A 16,337-nucleotide genomic window follows, 5' to 3' on the forward strand; every position below is an offset into this window, starting at 1 on the left:
TTTGAATGCCCTCTTCTAAAGATCCCCTCGCTCCATGCTGAGATGAACCTCCCCAGAGACAATGCTGGGAACGTGGACTGCAAAGCCCTGGTGGACCAACTGCGAGAGTGCCCCACCCTGCAGGAGCAGGCTGATCTCCTCTACATGCTCCACACCCTCAAGTAGGAGCACCAGCCAGTCCCCCTGCCTCTTCTCGCTGCTTCACTCCTTGCTTTGCCTCCCTATGGCAGCACTTAGTGTCACCAGAGAGACTTTGGGCATTGCCTGCTTGCTGGATGGAAGTCAAAGTTCACCAGTTCAGGCCTTTAAAACTCAGCGAAATCATTTAGCAAATATAAGGCAGGAAGGCGTCTCCAGAGCTTCTACTAACTTAGATGAATCTGCTGGCTGTTTCATGATACAGAAATAAACTTGGCTTGTGATAGCACCACACTTAAGAGCCAGGCCTCATGCTTAATGCTGTGTGCTTCATGTGAGTGCCTAAATTTGTTTTTCCTGAAAGGACTTAACACCTTTGAGCGCTGAAACTTCCAAGCATGCAGCTTTGTTGTTTTCTGTCTCATCCTCATGTGCTATTTGGAGCAGTGCTGCTAGCCAGGACAATGTCCCTCCCTGAGCGCTGCTGTCTTCTTAATCCTGATCTGTCATGTGTTGCTTTGAACAGATATTAATGCTGCTGCTGCAGTTAGTTGTGCTTGGCTAAAACACCTTTGCTGTAACCAGGGATCTCTAACACAGGGGGCCTGACTGGGACACTGAGATCCATGGCCAACCTGGTGCTACAATCAAGGACCTCCTTACTGAGCTGTACGTCAAAGTAGGGACTACTCGACAGTGGGCCCTGATCCGTTACATCTCGGGAATCCTGAAGAAGAAGGTGGAAGCTCTTGATGAGGTAATGACTCGGCTCTGGGGCCCTGGTGTGCTTCTGGCTCCAAGCTTATGGGGGTAGCAAATGGGATGGTAATGATTTACTTCCTAAATCGCTCTCAGAAAACAGCAAGTGGCAGTACATGACTGTATGTTTTAGTCGTCTTTGCTGACAAAGGGCCTTTCTTGGATCTGAGGCTTCTGAATCCAGGGTCATCTTTACTGTTTCACAGAGAGAGTGAAAATCTTGTAGCTTCGTAAAATGTCCTGACTGTGCTCATGTTGGACTGCCTGGCCTGCATACTTGCAGTTCCTACTGACTGGCTGGAGCTGTCAGCACTGCAGATTTCAGGAAGAGACTTTTAGGGGTGAGAGAAGTAGGAAGACTCAGGCATCTAATATGATCCCTGAAGAAAGGGGGAACTTTAAAATGAGTCTTGTGTCCATGCTCTGTGTGGAAGAGGTAAATGAAGCTGTTGGCTGGGCAGAGGAATACTCCCTTAGACAGTAGACAGGTCTGCCTGTTGGTTACCCATAACCATATGTAGGATGGTTCCTCTGTTTTTAGGCCTGCACTGACCTCCTGTCTCATCAGAAGCACTTGACAGTGGGGCTGCCTCCAGAACCTCGTGAGAAGACGATCTCTGCGTGAGTTCAGTGGCTCTTTCTGAGTTGTACCATGGGGAATGAGAACATCTTAGTCATCATGATCCAGGGGCCAGCACAAAATGGACAGTAATAAGTGGCAATTACTCTTTTCCAAGCTCCACCTTGAATGCTTTGCTGCTGCCTTCTCAAAGGAAGGAGGCCCAGGGAGGTCTAGTCCCAAGCTAGCCAGTATGTGAGCCCCTGCTCTCCCATGCACTAGTGAACCCCGTGTGTCCTGAGAACCTCATTAGCCATTAGTCGAGTCACATCAGAGCAGACAGGGCACTCCCTGTGATCTGGAGAAAGGGACATCCATCCAGTGATGCGTAGATCTAGATCATGCTGGGTCTCACCTGTATGTCTGTTGCCTCCTCAGCCCTCTTCCTTATGAGGAGCTTGTTCAACTGATTGATGAAGCTAGTGAGAAAAACCTGAGCATCTCTATCTTGACCCAGGTGAGAGGACAGGCCCCAGGTGGTAATCAGCCTCCAGCAGGCTGGAGAGTCTTTCCCACATGCTCTGAGGTTATAGCCTCTCCTGTTGTGCAGCTGTCTGGTGACCTAGCATCTCCTGGCTCTTACCCTCAGGAAATCATGGTATATTTGGCCATGTACATCCGCACACAGCCCTCCCTCTTCTCTGAGATGTTCCGCCTACGTATTGGGCTTATCATCCAAGTGATGGTGACGGAGCTGGCGCATTCTCTGCACTGCTCAGGTATGTGTGCTGAGCCCAGCAATCTCCTCCTAAAGCTCCTGACGCATGTTGCACTTAAGACATGATTTACTGGTTAAGCAGTGATTCGGCCACACATTCATTCAATTAATGGTGTGAGAAAGCCACAAATAAGTGATAAAGTTATTACAGAGGCAGACAAGTTTCTTTTGAGTAAATCTGGTATCTCTTATTAAACGAACTCAGATTGTTGGAAAAATTCTTCTTTGCAAGCTTTTGGGTATAAATACCCTTCATCAGGCTGAGGAAGCATCTGCAGTTGGGTGGAATGAATAATAAAGTTCTTTACTATTCATTCCATCTAGGAAGAGCCCATACCAACTACAGATGCTTCCTTAGCCTGATGAAGGGTATTTATACCCGAAAGTTTGCAAAGAAGAATTTTTCCAACAATCTGGTTTGGTCTAAAAAAAATATTAGACTTACCCAAAGAACCCGGTCTGCCTATGTCCTTAGACCAACATGGCTACAACCTATACCCCTGTAACATGAAAGTTATTATACAACATATGCATAACAACTTTTGTACCTGGTTCCTATCCTGCCTTTAACTGAATGTTGCCAATGCTCCCAGCCTCTGCAGCACATTGCCATGTGCTCTAAAGGTCAGAAGCACTGGTCAGCTGATTGGGGCTCCCAATTAGCTGCTAGAGCTCTCAGCTGTGGGAACATATGGTACATCCCCAGGTCTGAAAATTCTGCTGCACTGGCAACATGACAGTGTGTTATCTGATTATTTGACCACATCTCACGAGGTCCCTTCGAGCCCTAAACTTCTGTGAATCTGTGACACTATGCGATCTGGTGCTCAATTCTACAATCGCGCCTCATTCCATGCACATATGGCATGGCAGGTAATGCAGTTGTTGGGACTGCACATTAGATCCCATTGTGCCTTCTTTAACATCAGTCAGTGGCCTAACAGTGTTATCTGGTAGCTCTTAGAGGCCCCAGCCCAGATTAAGGTCTCCTCATAATAGGCATTGTACAGACCAAGCCAGAGAGTGAGCTCCTGCTCCAGGAATTTAGTCTATGTGGGCAAGACAGAAAAGGTTAGTGTATCCCTCTTAACATCCAAGCCTGTTAATTGGCAGTAGGAGGTGAACACCTGTACCCTGTTGCTTGTTGCATTATAACTAGGTTAGAATTGTAGCTGGATTTGTGTTACCTCCATCAAAGCCCCAATAAATAGGCTTTATAACAAACTGTCCCTCAGCCTTCAGCTTGACAGATGCTCTGGGTAAGAACAGGTATTTTTGTGGGCTCAATTTGCATGTGAGGAGCACATAACTAGTAAAATTTGAACCTAGTAAAGAAAGTCTCTGGGGAAAACTGTGGTAGGGAATTACCTAAAGATAGAGGCACCTATGCTTGCAGCACCAAAAATATAAACTCCTCTGCTTATCACCTCAGTCTCTTATTTATTTTTGGGTTTTCTTTAACATTTAAAGACCAGAATTCTTATTACATTACCTTGTCATGCATGCCAGAACCTCTCTAGGAAGCATGGAGCATAATGGACACTAGGGTACATGCAAAGGGGTGTCAATGGACACCCAAAAAAGCTTTGCAAACGGTTGTCAGTGGACAGCCTGGCTATTTTTAATAGGTACAAACTGTGCCTCAGTTTGAGAGTCAACCTAACCACTCTGGGTTTGGGAATTTAATTGTATGTACATGTTACAAGTAAATGCTGAAGGTCATGGTAGGGGAGGATGATGCAAAGAATAGTGGGTTCACGTGGCACTCAGCAGACCTGTGTTCAGTTCCCTGCCAGAGTCCTGTGTGATTTGGGGCAGGCAGGTCACTTAGCCTCGCTCTGTCTCAGTTGCCAGCTATGAGTTCTCAGCTACACAGGGATGTGCATGAGTAAAACCAGTAAAGTCTGGGGTGTTAGAATATTCTATTTATGGGAGGTAGGCCACAGAAGAACTTAAACCAGGGGTTGTTGACCTGTGGTCTGGATCTGGCCTGTGGAGCCATTCTATTGGGCCTGCAGATATGGGGGGCTTTTGCTAGGGCTTTGGCGGTGTTCCTCGGGGGGTGGAGGGGGGTGTTCAGATTCAGGTTTGACTGGGCAGCAGGGAAAAACAGTCACCATGATGGTACTGAGGGAAGGAGCAGGGACTGCAACTTTGACTGTGGCTGTGGTAGCAGCGGTACAGGCCAGGCTTGAAGCTTCCCAAACTCAGAGCTGAGCTGCTTTAGAGCAGCTTCCCACTCCAAAACGTTGCTGGCCCCTGACTTCAATCTCAAGAGCTGCAGTAATGCATGTTTGGCATCTTGATCAGTTTCAGTGTCTCTCTTCACACTTTGGGGGGGGGCGCATTTCTTGCATAGGTGCTGGGGAAAGAGAAAATGGAATTAGTGACCCATGAGGTTGGGCTGAGGGACTCAAAGCTTTAGAATCACCTGTGGGCTCTTGGAATTCATATTTTGTAATTGCCTAGATCTCCGGGTGGAGAGGATCTCATAGCAACTGAAGTTTTCTTTGGGGACTAAGAACAGGATGAGAGCTTGAACTTTTCATCAGTATGTATGAGGGAGTAATCTGTTATATGGCTTTACCTATGCACCTGTTGACAATAAACCCTCTTACCAGAACTTTCTTTAGGAATGCTCCTTCCCATAATCAGTGACATAGATTATAATATGAAAGCTTTCTAGAAGGAGGGGGAAGAGTAGGTCATTTTGCTGGAAGTCACTGAAGTTGTCTCTGATCTCTAGCTGGAGAAGCTACCGAGAGCTTAATGAATCTCAGTCCTTCGGATATGAAGAATCTTCTGTGCCACATTCTCTCTGGCAAGGAGTTTGGGGTGGAGAAGAGTGGTGAGTCTTTCTTATAAAAGATCTTTAACAGTAATCTGGCTGCCTGTGAAATGTAGACAGAAAACCTGAAATGAACACTGCAACCTAGCCAAAGCGTGTTTAGCTGAAGTTCTGCTCCTGGCCATTCAGATCTGCCTATCCCTGCTGTTGTAGATATACATCTTGCTATAAGTAATTCTGTGTTCCTGTAACCTTCCCACACCTTTGCTATACATATTGAGGCATCTTCCTGCTTAATTCTCCATTGTGGCTCAAACATTCTCCCCATTCATGGATCAGAAGTTCAGCCTGAGCACAGCTCTGAATTTGCTATCAAAATAACTCTGTGCCTCACGTGGTGATGAAATGGGTTGATGCAGCTGGTGCTTGGAACAGGGAGAGCAACAGTAGGTGGCAAAGGAGATTTGTACCACGGCACTACCTAAGGTGGTTGTTGAGCTCTCTGCAAGGTCTTGCATCTCCACCTACTGGAGATGGTAAGAGGACACCCTCAGGCAGCATGAGATGCTTTGTAGGCTGCATTGGTGCCCTGAGTCCTCTGAGGCGGTGGTAAGTTCTCTTCCTTCTGCTCCTTCAGTGCGGTCTGTTGATTCAACCCTCACACCAGCCATCTCCATCCGTGAGATGGGCGCTGTTGGAGCAACCAAACCGGAGCGAACTGGCATCATCAAGCTGAAAAGTGAGATCAAACAGGTGAGAAGGGCAGGACTGGGCTGGGGTTCTCAGGAGGTGCTGAGGTCCAGGGCTGGCTGATTTCATAGTTATATAATAGCTTTTGTTTAAGGTTCAGGAGGTAGCAGGTTGGGGAGCTCTGTAGTAATTTAAAACGATACTGCGAAGAACTGTCATGTATGTCACTGTCGACCTCTTCTGAGCGGGTAGGTAAGGACCACCTAGATGGCTCAATGTCCCTCTACTGCTAACAGCTGCTGTGAGTTTCTCCTGGCAGGAGTTTGTGCTTTTGAAACAAGAGCTTCAGGGTTGTATCCCCAATACCTAACAGCAGGTTTCCTGTAGCCAGAGTACAGTGTGGTGAGGGAAAGACTCCTTATGCCAGTAGGACCTGGGAAATGTCCATAAAATGGCAGAGGATTTCTCCTCTACTTCACCAGTTCCCAAGAGTTCCTTACTTCTCTCCCCCCACATGCTTGCTAGAAGGTTTCTGAGATCATACTTTGGTTCAAACACCTTTGAAATGGTCACTATGTCCCTCGGGGCTGGTGGTAACAGAATCCTTACTGGGTATTACTGCAGAGTACCTCATCCCTGAGGGAGTCACAAGAGCTGAGCTTGCAAGCTGCTCCTCTCCATCTGGGATTCCAGCTCCTCTGTTTTCTCTGAGCCAATAACAGTGCTCCTGGGGCACATGTGACTTCTTGCAGTCTGTTTCCTGTGCCCTGCCCTGCCCCCCTCAGAGGCCAGGAACGCTTGCTACTGCAGTTGGGCAGGCCTGCTAGGGCTCCCTTCTGTGCAGGCTGCTGTCAGCGTGAGATGCACCCTGGATGCTCTCACAGCAACTTCATTATCAGGGTCATCTAGACAGAGAGCAGCACCAGGATAGTGTTAAATCAAATCAGCTGGAGTCACAGGGGTGCAAATCTCAGCCTTTGTGGCCACCCTGACTTACGTGAAGGGCTTATTTCAGCCTGATGTAGTTTGCTTGGGGGGAAAAAAAATCAAGTTAAACTGCAGTAAAACTGCCCAGCCAAGGGCTTGCTTTGCTTCAGCTCCTTTCCCATATAGGTGAAGAATTAGGCTTTGGGCTCTGTTGCGTGGTATGTGGGAGGGACTGAGTGGATGTTCTTGTGGACATAGGACCTGATCCTGTTTCTTATGCTCAGTGTCTGAGTGCCTGTTACCTGTTTTCCCCTGCTTGAGTCTCTGAAAATCTTTTTTTCTCCCCCTGGAGAGGGAAGGGGCTGGAAGGAAACAAATGCCTGACATTACATAGGGGACCGACTACTTTGGAGTCTCAAGTCAGGGTGGGGCTCTTAGGCAGCAGGACATAGCACCACCATGTATCTGCAGCTAGTCATATTGCATATATTTTTATCTTCTTTTTATTTTTCAGCAACTGGATAAACGTAGGCAGTCTCTGACTGGGAGTAAGGTGAAACCACCAATGTTCCCTTCACACGTCAGCTTAATCAATAACTCTGCGTACACGGGTAGCTTCTGAGCATGCATGAGCTAATGGGCTTCTTTAAAATCGAACTGGCGCACCCAGGAGCTGGCTTTCCCTCACCATTAAACATGGGGTTCAGTGCCAATGAGAGGGATCTAGTTGGTCCATTCAGATGAATTGGTCCTAGCAGGATGCCCGTCAGGACTCTTTGAAGGCCATTTCCAGTCCAGGCTATTCTGCTTGGAGCTCTTTTCTGGAAGCAGGCTTGGGTAGAAGTGAGTGTCTCTCCTGTCCATCTGCCACATGTCTGCACTCGATGGTCTGCACTCCATGGGATACAGTGATGGCCATGTCTAAGCTGGCTAATAGCAGTGCCATTCTGCTGGTTCAGTCAATAGCCACATTATAGACATCTGCTGGTATAGTGGTATTGGGCAGGGGTATAAAGAGGTGTGATTTCTTGCTTCACACAGTAGAAGACCCAAATGTGGGTGCAGTTAGACTCCGCTGATACCATTGTAGTCTGTCACTCAGAGAAGGGGATTAAAAGCTTGGGCTACACTATGAAGTTTTGGTGGAATAGTTGTCAGTAGGAGTGTGACAAAGTGATGTCTGTAGTTGACATGGCTAAGCCAGCAGAATTCTGTCAGTGCAGTTTAACTGGCTGAAAAGGGCTCTGCTTTGGCTTCTGTAGTTCACTGAGGTGATGTAGCTATGCTAACAGAAAACTTCAACAGACAGGTGCCAGGTCTGCAGTAGGTGGCTCTGCTGTTATAGCACTGCCAGTAAAGCTGGCAGCAGCAGCCACCCTATAAAGGAAACAAGCCATTACTCTACTGGTACAGAGTGCAGTGTTCCTGGGGTAGCTTTGCACACCCAAGGAGTGCCACACTGGTATAACATTGACAAACTGCTCCTCCTCTCAATGAGGCCCCAGTTAGGAAACTCACCCAGTCCTCAGGCCTCTATCCCTTTTGTCATTGTGCTGTTTCCTTGTGAGGGAGGAGGTGCCGAAGGAACAGGCATACCATGTTATGGGGCTATGAAGAACCAATCATAACTTCTCCACAGGTCTCGTACTTGCACTTCTTGCTTGTAGCTCTCACTGAGACTCCATGGGGAGGGGGGGGTCTCTGAGCCAGTGAGAACCTGTAGCCTTAGAAATGGGCTTGATCCAAGTTGCAAGAAGAGTAGGGGACCTGAGGGAGCAAAACACTATGGGGCATGTAAGTCTTGCCTAGAGGCTAGAAATGATTGACTTGTCTTAGCACGCTGGGCCACAAACCAGCAATGAAGTTCAGCAGAAGACATCCAGTGCAGGAGGGAAACTTTTTGTACTTGCTTATCTTGAGTTGTATGACTACAATTGTGATTCTTGACTAGGGTGCCATGGCACAGGGGTGCCTTGAGATCCTTTTAGGGGTGCTATGTGGTGTCACACAATGTTAGCACTGTTGGGAGTACATCCATGGTTCACAGCATAAGCCCAGAGATTTCAAGTAGGAATCCATAGTGTTAAAAAAATTTGGATCTTTTGTGGTCTTTCTGAGCTCTTTACAACAAGAGAATTGCAATATGATTTTTTCCATAATCAAAAAAGAATGAAAACTAAGAGCTGGTGTTTTCCAAGTGGTGCCTTGAATCTAAAAAGATTGAGAACCACAGTTCCAGAAGCTTGGGAATTGCCAGATAAACCTACCATGCAGTTCAGCTTCTCCCCTTCTCAGCTGCCTAACGGAACTACAGGCAACAATGCTCCTTCTGCCTATTCACTTCCTCACTCTGCCATAATGGGTGCATGTTCCCCTGGAAAGAGCTCACTGTAGCTGCAGTGCTACTGTGCAGTGAGCCCTCATGCATTTTTCAGTCCCCACAAGAAGGACCTCAGTCCTGCTCTGAAGTGGTGGTTGGCAGTAGTGTAGACTTCTGTACTTCATTCTGGGTTCTAGATCCTATAGGTCACCCCCTGCTAGGCTGAGCTTTTCTCTGCCTTGTTCCATTGTGCCCAGTCTCTGACTATCATGGCCACCAAGGAGTGCATCCTGTATTGCACAAGGTAAGTCTGGAAAGAAAACCCAGCCCAAGGCTTAGCACAGTGCAGTCTGTTACCTTATATACCGGACTATGCTTCCCTTGTTTAACCAGCACCTCCAGTTGCGGCTGGCTCTTATCCTTTACCCAGGGATGGGTCATTCCTCTGTTACAGCTTCAGTTTAATGCAAAAGCCTGTGATGCAACTTCCTAAACTGGCTCTAAATTCTTTGGCTAATCATGGGTGCCTGAGAGACCCACCAAATGACACAAAGCTTTGCCCATGCTGCTACTGCTGCTGCTAATGGTGTTGCCTGCTCCAACCCATCAGGATTTGATTGTCTCTCTCTTCTTTCTAGACCTGTGGCTTACACCCCACGGACTCGGATTCAGGATCTTCTCTGGTAACTTTTCCCTCCTGTTTACATGCACAATGTGTCTGTCCTCTCAGGTCCCTGAGTAAGAAAGTAGCTAGAGGGAGAAATTGCTTCACCCACACTGAAGTGCAGTCACTTTTGGAGTGGAGAACAGCAGCCCTTCAGCAGTGGCTAGGAAAGTTGCACAGAAGGTCAGCAAAGTTAGCATTAAGCAAAGGCAATGCATGCAGCTACTTGAGAGGCTGTTGCGAGTGCAGGCATTGGGATTTATTGGTAGCTTTCTTTTGGGAGCGTACCTAGAAGGAAATACCTGCCTACAGTCAGCACTCCTTTGCTCCTTTCTTTCTCCCTCCTTCCCTCCCTTCCTCCTATACATCATGTTTGGCAGTGGGATGGGAAAACAAACAAGGCTGAAAACCCTAAAAACTAGCAAGGCCAACGCTGGATGTGGAGACCCTGTATTCCATCAGCATCCTGAGGACAGGAAGGGAAATATAGTTGCCCACTCTGGGCACTGGCCTAATGTTCCAGGTTCAGCATAAGTTGCCGGGGGTTCTTTAATGGCCACAAGCAGCCTTACATCTCTAAGAGCAGCACTGTGTGCCTTCCCCCTGTAGTTGGATGCTGGGCTCAGTGCTTGTTGGTGTCTTCTCCTGAATGGCCACTCTCATGTATCTGCTGATGTCCTAGCCCAGCACTAACCTGGCCTGGCCCTTTGTGGTTGACTTGTAAGAGCCACCAAAATCACAGCATGCGATGATGACAGCAGAGAAATAGGGCCACAGGTTTCTCTGCAGTTGAAGCCACTGCAGGCCAGAGGGGAGATGCCTCACCCATTGCTGTCTGATGTTTTGGGCTGCTCTCACTAGAGCTGTTCGACTGCCTTCAATGTACCTTTGTCTTGTGCTCAGACCTCTGGACACTCCTCCATCTTCCCTGGTGGGGGATCCTTTGCTAGCATGCTGGAAGATCAGTTCTCCAAAGACAGCCGCCAAGGCCAATGGCAACGGAGGCGGCGGCTAGATGGAGCGCTTAACAGGGTCCCAGTGGGCTTCTACCAAAAAGTCTGGAGGATCTTGCAGAAGGTGAGGCAGGTCACAAGCTGGTTGTTGTGCAGCCATCTCCTTCCTTTGGGTGAGTCTCCCACATGTGATGTCCCTGTATCTTTGTTCTTGTGCAGTACCCAGAAGATGTAACACCTTTCCTACAAACCTCACTGCTCTTGTAGCCCACTGGATGCTGCTGCACAATAGCCTTGATGAGCCTATTCTGAGGTCCCAGCTATTCAGGCCTAGTGTTGTGGGGCCTGCTCTGGCCTTGTTTGTGTCAAAAGCCTAGCTTTGGGCCATGTAAAGTTGGGAACTTTCGATTTATGCAGGAGCTTCCCCTGCTAGCTGGGTTTTCAGCTGCAGGTAGGAAAAGGCCCGTTTTACCCTTGCACTAAGATACAGACAGTGTGAGGTCCTAACATTAGCTAGACCAGGGTTAGGCAGCCTTTTCCAGCTCCAGGACAGAATGACCTGTTCAGAGGTGAATGGGTGGGTACTAGGACCTGGCTTCTGCCACTGCTTGTTTCTTGCCACTAAATGCTGCTAAAGCCCTGGATCCACAGGCCAAATCCAGTAGTTCTACAGGGTGGCTCTAACCCACAGGCTGTAGATTGATAACTCTTGAGCTAGGGCAGCCCACACTTGTCTTTGTGCTTCAGTGAATTGTAACTCCAGAGCTGGGTGACAGGACTGATAAAGGGCTTGAAAGACATGTCATGCTTGGAGAGGCTGAAGGAGCTAGGTGTGTTCAGCTTGTAGAAAAGGCACTTAAGAGGGGACATGATAGCAGTCTTCAAATACTTGAAAGGCTGCCATGAAGAAGAGGAAAAGCACCTTTTCTCTGTTGCTGCAGAGAGTAGAAGGTAGACCAATGCCTGGAAGTTGTCAAAAAGTAGGTTTAGATTGGATATCAGGAAAAATTCCTTCATGGTTAGGACAGCGAGGCAGTGGAATAGACTGCCTAGGGAAGCTGTGGACCATCCATCACTGGAAGTATTCAGGGTGGGGTTGGACAGGCACTAGTCAGGGATGACCTACGCATGGGTATGCTTATGTTCTACTATATGCATTTCCCACATTTCTGGGTTCTGCTGGTTGCTGCATGGGGCTGAAGGAATCCCTCCCTCCCTGCATATCAGGTTTTGTTGTTTTTTGGGGTTTTTTTAAGCCTCCCTCAGAAGCACTGGGTGTTGGCTAGAACAAAAGCTGGCAATTTTGACTGGCGTGTGGCAGTGTTCCTGCTGATGCTGCCTCAGGCAGGGTGCTGGACTGGATGATCTCTGGAGGTCCCTTCCAGTACTGCTCCTCTAAGATTCTATGGAGTGCTGCAAGGGTAAAGAATTTCTGGAGCACCCGTGCACCTTGGGTATACTCCAGATGCATGCTTTCCTGTTCCAGATGCTTCTTGCTTGAGGGCATCTCCTCCTGCATGATGCTGATACAACATGAGGGGGAAGCTAGTAGTAAGTCTCAACTCTGTTGGGGAATTTCCCTTGATACATCAGGCCAAAGGAGCCATGTTGATATCAGTTTGGCTTGTCACTGTGGTCAGAAGGATGGGAGGGAGAGGCATCTTATAAAGGGATGTTATGCCAATGCTTGGTACCAGACTTGGGGATTGTCTCAATGGGTGACAGAACTAAAGCAGATCTAAACGATGCAATTCATCCCCTTCTCCCCCGTTATATAGGGTCAGATCTTTGTTCAGACACTCTCACTTCACTAAAAGAGTTATCTTTAGAGAGAGATCTGAGGTGGATTCCTTACTAGTTTAACTGACTTGATATGAAAGTGCTTGCATCCATATGAACAACCACATAGACTTCAACCAAAATAACAAGGCATGTGAGTTGCTTCATACCATGCAGAACAGCTCTTTGCTTTAGAAGGCAGCACATAAGCAGAGGACAGATATTAAAGGCAACATCATCTGTAGTCGTTGACTTGCTGGATGTCAAATGCTTCCACAAAGCCCTCTTCTGTGGCTTTGTTGGGAACTGGAATCTTTTAGAGATTCAGCAGGGACTGAATAATGTCCCCTTTCAAATCTCTCTTTCTAAGCTATTGCCTCTAACTTTCTGTCTTACTCTGCAGTGCCATGGCCTCTCTGTGGAGGGCTTTGTTCTTCCTTCCTCAACGACCAGAGAGGTAAGAGCTTTAGGTGGGTGTATGTTTGGGGAGATTGGGTGGGGGGAGGAGGAGAGGGATCATCAGTCCAATTAGAGCAGAACTATGTAAAGTTATGTGCAAGAGAGGGAGTGAGAGCATGTCACAGGTGCACTAGGGTTGCAAAGCCAAGGTCTCCAGCTCCCCCATTTAGGATGTGGAAGACTTATTGCCACCAATGCAGCAAAATATTTAACAAATCTGCTTCTTGTCTCCCTACCCTGGTTTGCAAATCGCAAAAGCTGTCTTTATTCCCCCTGTCACTGCCTGAAAACAGCCCGCTAGCGGAGGCAGAAAACGAACACAAAACCATCTGTGAACAACGAGTTTTCCCAAGTTTACCAAGCAGTTGAAAATGGAAGATTAGAATAAGGAGTGTAAGGCGGCCTTTCTATGGGACTTGCCAGCGTTCTGCCTGGCACAGTGCTCTCTGCCAGTTTTTTGCCAAGAAGCTTGCATGATGCAACTCTTATTCTCTCTCCACCTCCCAGCCCTGTGTGCCCTAGCCACCTCTGTCCTTCTGCTTCTCCCAAGTCAACATCTGGGGCACCAAATTTTGAATGCCACAAGTTCAAGAGCCCCATCTGAAGTCACAACCTGGATCCTGCTCTCATATCAGTGTTTCCCCTCAGCACTGGTGCTTCCCTGATTCAGTTCTTTTCTCAGGGAGGCTTTCTTATGAGTTAGGACTCCTGGGTTATGTCCCTGCCACTAAAATCACTCATGTCACTTCCCCTCTCTTGCTTCCAGTCACCCATCTGTAAAATGAGACTAATGACACTTACTCCTCTCTTGTCAGCCATTTTGATTTCTACAGTGAAAGCTACTGTGCAGTGCTAGCTTGAATGGGGCTGGGCTCCCTGGAGGGCATGAGTGGTGTGGGGTTCACTTGACTATGTTGCATACATTCTGTGTGTGTCTATGTATCTATATAATTCTCTTTTATTTCTCACAGATGACTCCTGGGGAAATAAAGTTTGCAGTCCATGTTGAGTCTGTCCTAAACCGTGTCCCACAACCAGAGTATAGGCAGCTCCTTGTAGAAGCTATCCTAGTTCTTACCATGTTGGCAGATGTGGAAATAAACAGCATTGGTGGCATCATTGCAGTGGAAAAGATTGTGCACCTAGCAAATGACTTATTCTATGAAGAACAGGTAGGATGCTGCCATTTGCTAGAATGAGTGAACTTGGTCTCAAATTTGGAAGGAACATGGGTCTGGGTTTGCAAGCATGTGTCAAACACTTAACCCATGTACTCATATTAAATGGAACTCAGGCCAGCATTGCATTCAGTAGGCTTCTCCTAGGTGTTCAGTAAAGATTCAAGTCTTGCTTGCTGAGCAATTGGAAGTGTCACTTAACTGGGTGACCTCCTGATCCATTACACCAGCATTAAAAAGCTGTGGGCAGATGATTGCAAATGGTTGAAATTATCCTACACCTGAGGAACTTCTTCCAAGCCAGTGTAGAATAAACCCTGAAAGATATGGGAGTAAAATGGGTATAAGTGACACTGGTGTAGATGATATGTTTATGTTCATTCAGAGATAGCTCTTTGTGAACACAACCTGGTGAATATCTATTCCTTTGCTGCCTCACAGAAGTGTGCTATCATGGCCACCAAGCACATGCAGGTACCCTAGGAGAACTAACAACACATCTCTCCACTCTGGATCCCGGTGTAATCTGCACTGGTATACAAAATCAGTATGCATTATACTGGGATCTGTGAAGGAACGTAGTGGGGCAAGAAAGGAAGGGGGAGGGATTAGGTAGTAGAAGTAGTGGTACTGGGGCTTTAAGTGCTTGAAGCTGGCCTGGAGCAAGGATTAGCTGTGGGTTGGTGGTGAGTTGAAAAGAAGGGATGTCAAAGTATGCATCTTCACCTGGTGCTTACAAACAGGGTAGAATTGGTGATGAATGTAGAAGTGGATGGCAACCTGGGCAGCAGTGATCATGAAGTCATTTAGTTCAGGATCCTGAGGAAAGGAAGGAAGGAGAGCAGCAAAGTAAGGACCCTGGACTTCAGAAAAGCAGACTTCAACTTACTCAGGGAACTGATGGGCAGGCTCTTCTGGGAGGCTAGTCTGAGGAGGAAAGCAGTGCAGGAGAACCGATTGTATTGTAAACAAACCTTACTAAGGATGCAGGAATGAATCATCCATCCTGATGCACAGGAAGACTAGCAGGTATGGCAGAAGACCAGCTTGGCTTAGCAGGGAACTCTTCAATGAATGAAAACACAAAAAAGAAACTTGCAAGAAGTGAAAACTTGGACAGATGACTAAGGAGGAGTTTGCAAGGATGAAATCTGGAAGTCCCAAAGCACAACTGGAGCTGCAGATAGCAAGGGACATGAAGGGTAAAAAGTTTCTACAAGTATGTTGGCAACAAGAGGAAGATCAAGGAAAGTGTAGATCCCTTACTTACTGAAAGGGAGAGACAACCTAGTGACAGATGATGCAGAAAAGACTGAAGTACTTAATGCCTTTTTTATCTTGGTCTCCAAAGGCAGGGTCAGCTCCCAGACTACTGTACCTGGCAGCACAATTTGGGGAGAAGGTGATCAGGCAACAGGGGCAAAAGAGCAGGTTAGGAACTATTTAGAAAAGCTGGACTTGTACAAGTCCATGGGGCCAGATGCAATGCATCTGAGGCTGCTGAGGGAGTTGGCTGATGTGATTGTAGAGCCACTGGCCATTATCTTTGAAGACTCATGGTGATTAGGTGAGGTCCTGGATTATTGGAGAAGGACATATATAGCGCCCATCTTTAAGAAAGGGAAGAAGGAAGATCCAGGGAACTACAGGCCAACCAGCCTCACCTCAGTCCCTGGAAAAATCATGGAGCAGGTCCTCAAGGAATCCATTGCTAAATACTTGGAGAAGTAGGTGATTAGGAACAGTCAGCCTGGATTCTCCAAGGACAAGTCATGACCAACCTTAAATTGCCTTCTATGACAAGATGACTAGCTCTGTGCATGTGGGGAGAGCAGTGGATGTGATATACCTTGACTTTAGCAAGGCGTTTGGTACGGTCTCCCACAACATTCTTGCAAGTAAGCTAAGGAAGTATGAGTTGGATGAATGGACTTGTAGAATAGATAGAAAACTGGCTGGATCGTTGGACTTGGAGAGAAGTAATTAATGGCTTGATGTCTAGTTGACAACCAGCATAATGTGGAATGCCTCAGGGGTCAGTCCTGGGGCTGGTTTTGTTTAATATCTGTATCCACAATCTGGAAGATGGGATGGAGTGCACCCTCAGCAAGTTTGCAGATGACACCAAGCAGGTGGGGAATAGTAGATATGCTGGAGGGTAGGGCTAGGACTCGGACACATTTGGGAAAATTGGACAATTGAACCAAAAGGAATCCCACGAGGTTTGCAGTAGACAGTAAGCTATGTATGAGCCAACAGTGTGCCCTTCTTGTGAAGAAGGCTAACGGCATATTGGGCTGCATTAATAGGAGCATTGCTAGCAGATTGAATGAAAGGGAAGAATC

General features: G+C 47.3%; 1 protein-coding gene across 14 annotated transcripts in view; it reads left to right on the forward strand.

Moving 5' to 3' along the window:
* The window catches only part of LOC102573806 (histone deacetylase 8), a 181,841-nt gene that overhangs the window by 58,141 nt on the left and 107,363 nt on the right, over positions 1–16,337 (forward strand). For 13 of the 14 annotated variants that reach the window (XM_059732660.1, XM_014609905.3, XM_019481931.2 and 10 more), the window contains 12 exons: positions 22–161; positions 739–895; positions 1,439–1,518; positions 1,895–1,973; positions 2,106–2,235; positions 4,981–5,082; positions 5,660–5,775; positions 7,154–7,192; positions 9,598–9,642; positions 10,527–10,700; positions 12,759–12,812; positions 13,786–13,986. In XM_059732660.1, coding sequence (XP_059588643.1) covers positions 22–161; positions 739–895; positions 1,439–1,518; positions 1,895–1,973; positions 2,106–2,235; positions 4,981–5,082; positions 5,660–5,775; positions 7,154–7,192; positions 9,598–9,642; positions 10,527–10,700; positions 12,759–12,812; positions 13,786–13,986 — 1,317 coding nt within the window. The remainder of the gene's footprint in view (positions 1–21; positions 162–738; positions 896–1,438; positions 1,519–1,894; positions 1,974–2,105; positions 2,236–4,980; positions 5,083–5,659; positions 5,776–7,153; positions 7,193–9,597; positions 9,643–10,526; positions 10,701–12,758; positions 12,813–13,785; positions 13,987–16,337) is intronic. The other variant, XM_019481925.2, reaches the window with a different exon arrangement.

Source organism: Alligator mississippiensis, chromosome 8 (assembly GCF_030867095.1).
Source record: "Alligator mississippiensis isolate rAllMis1 chromosome 8, rAllMis1, whole genome shotgun sequence".
NCBI lineage: Eukaryota > Metazoa > Chordata > Crocodylia > Alligatoridae > Alligator > Alligator mississippiensis.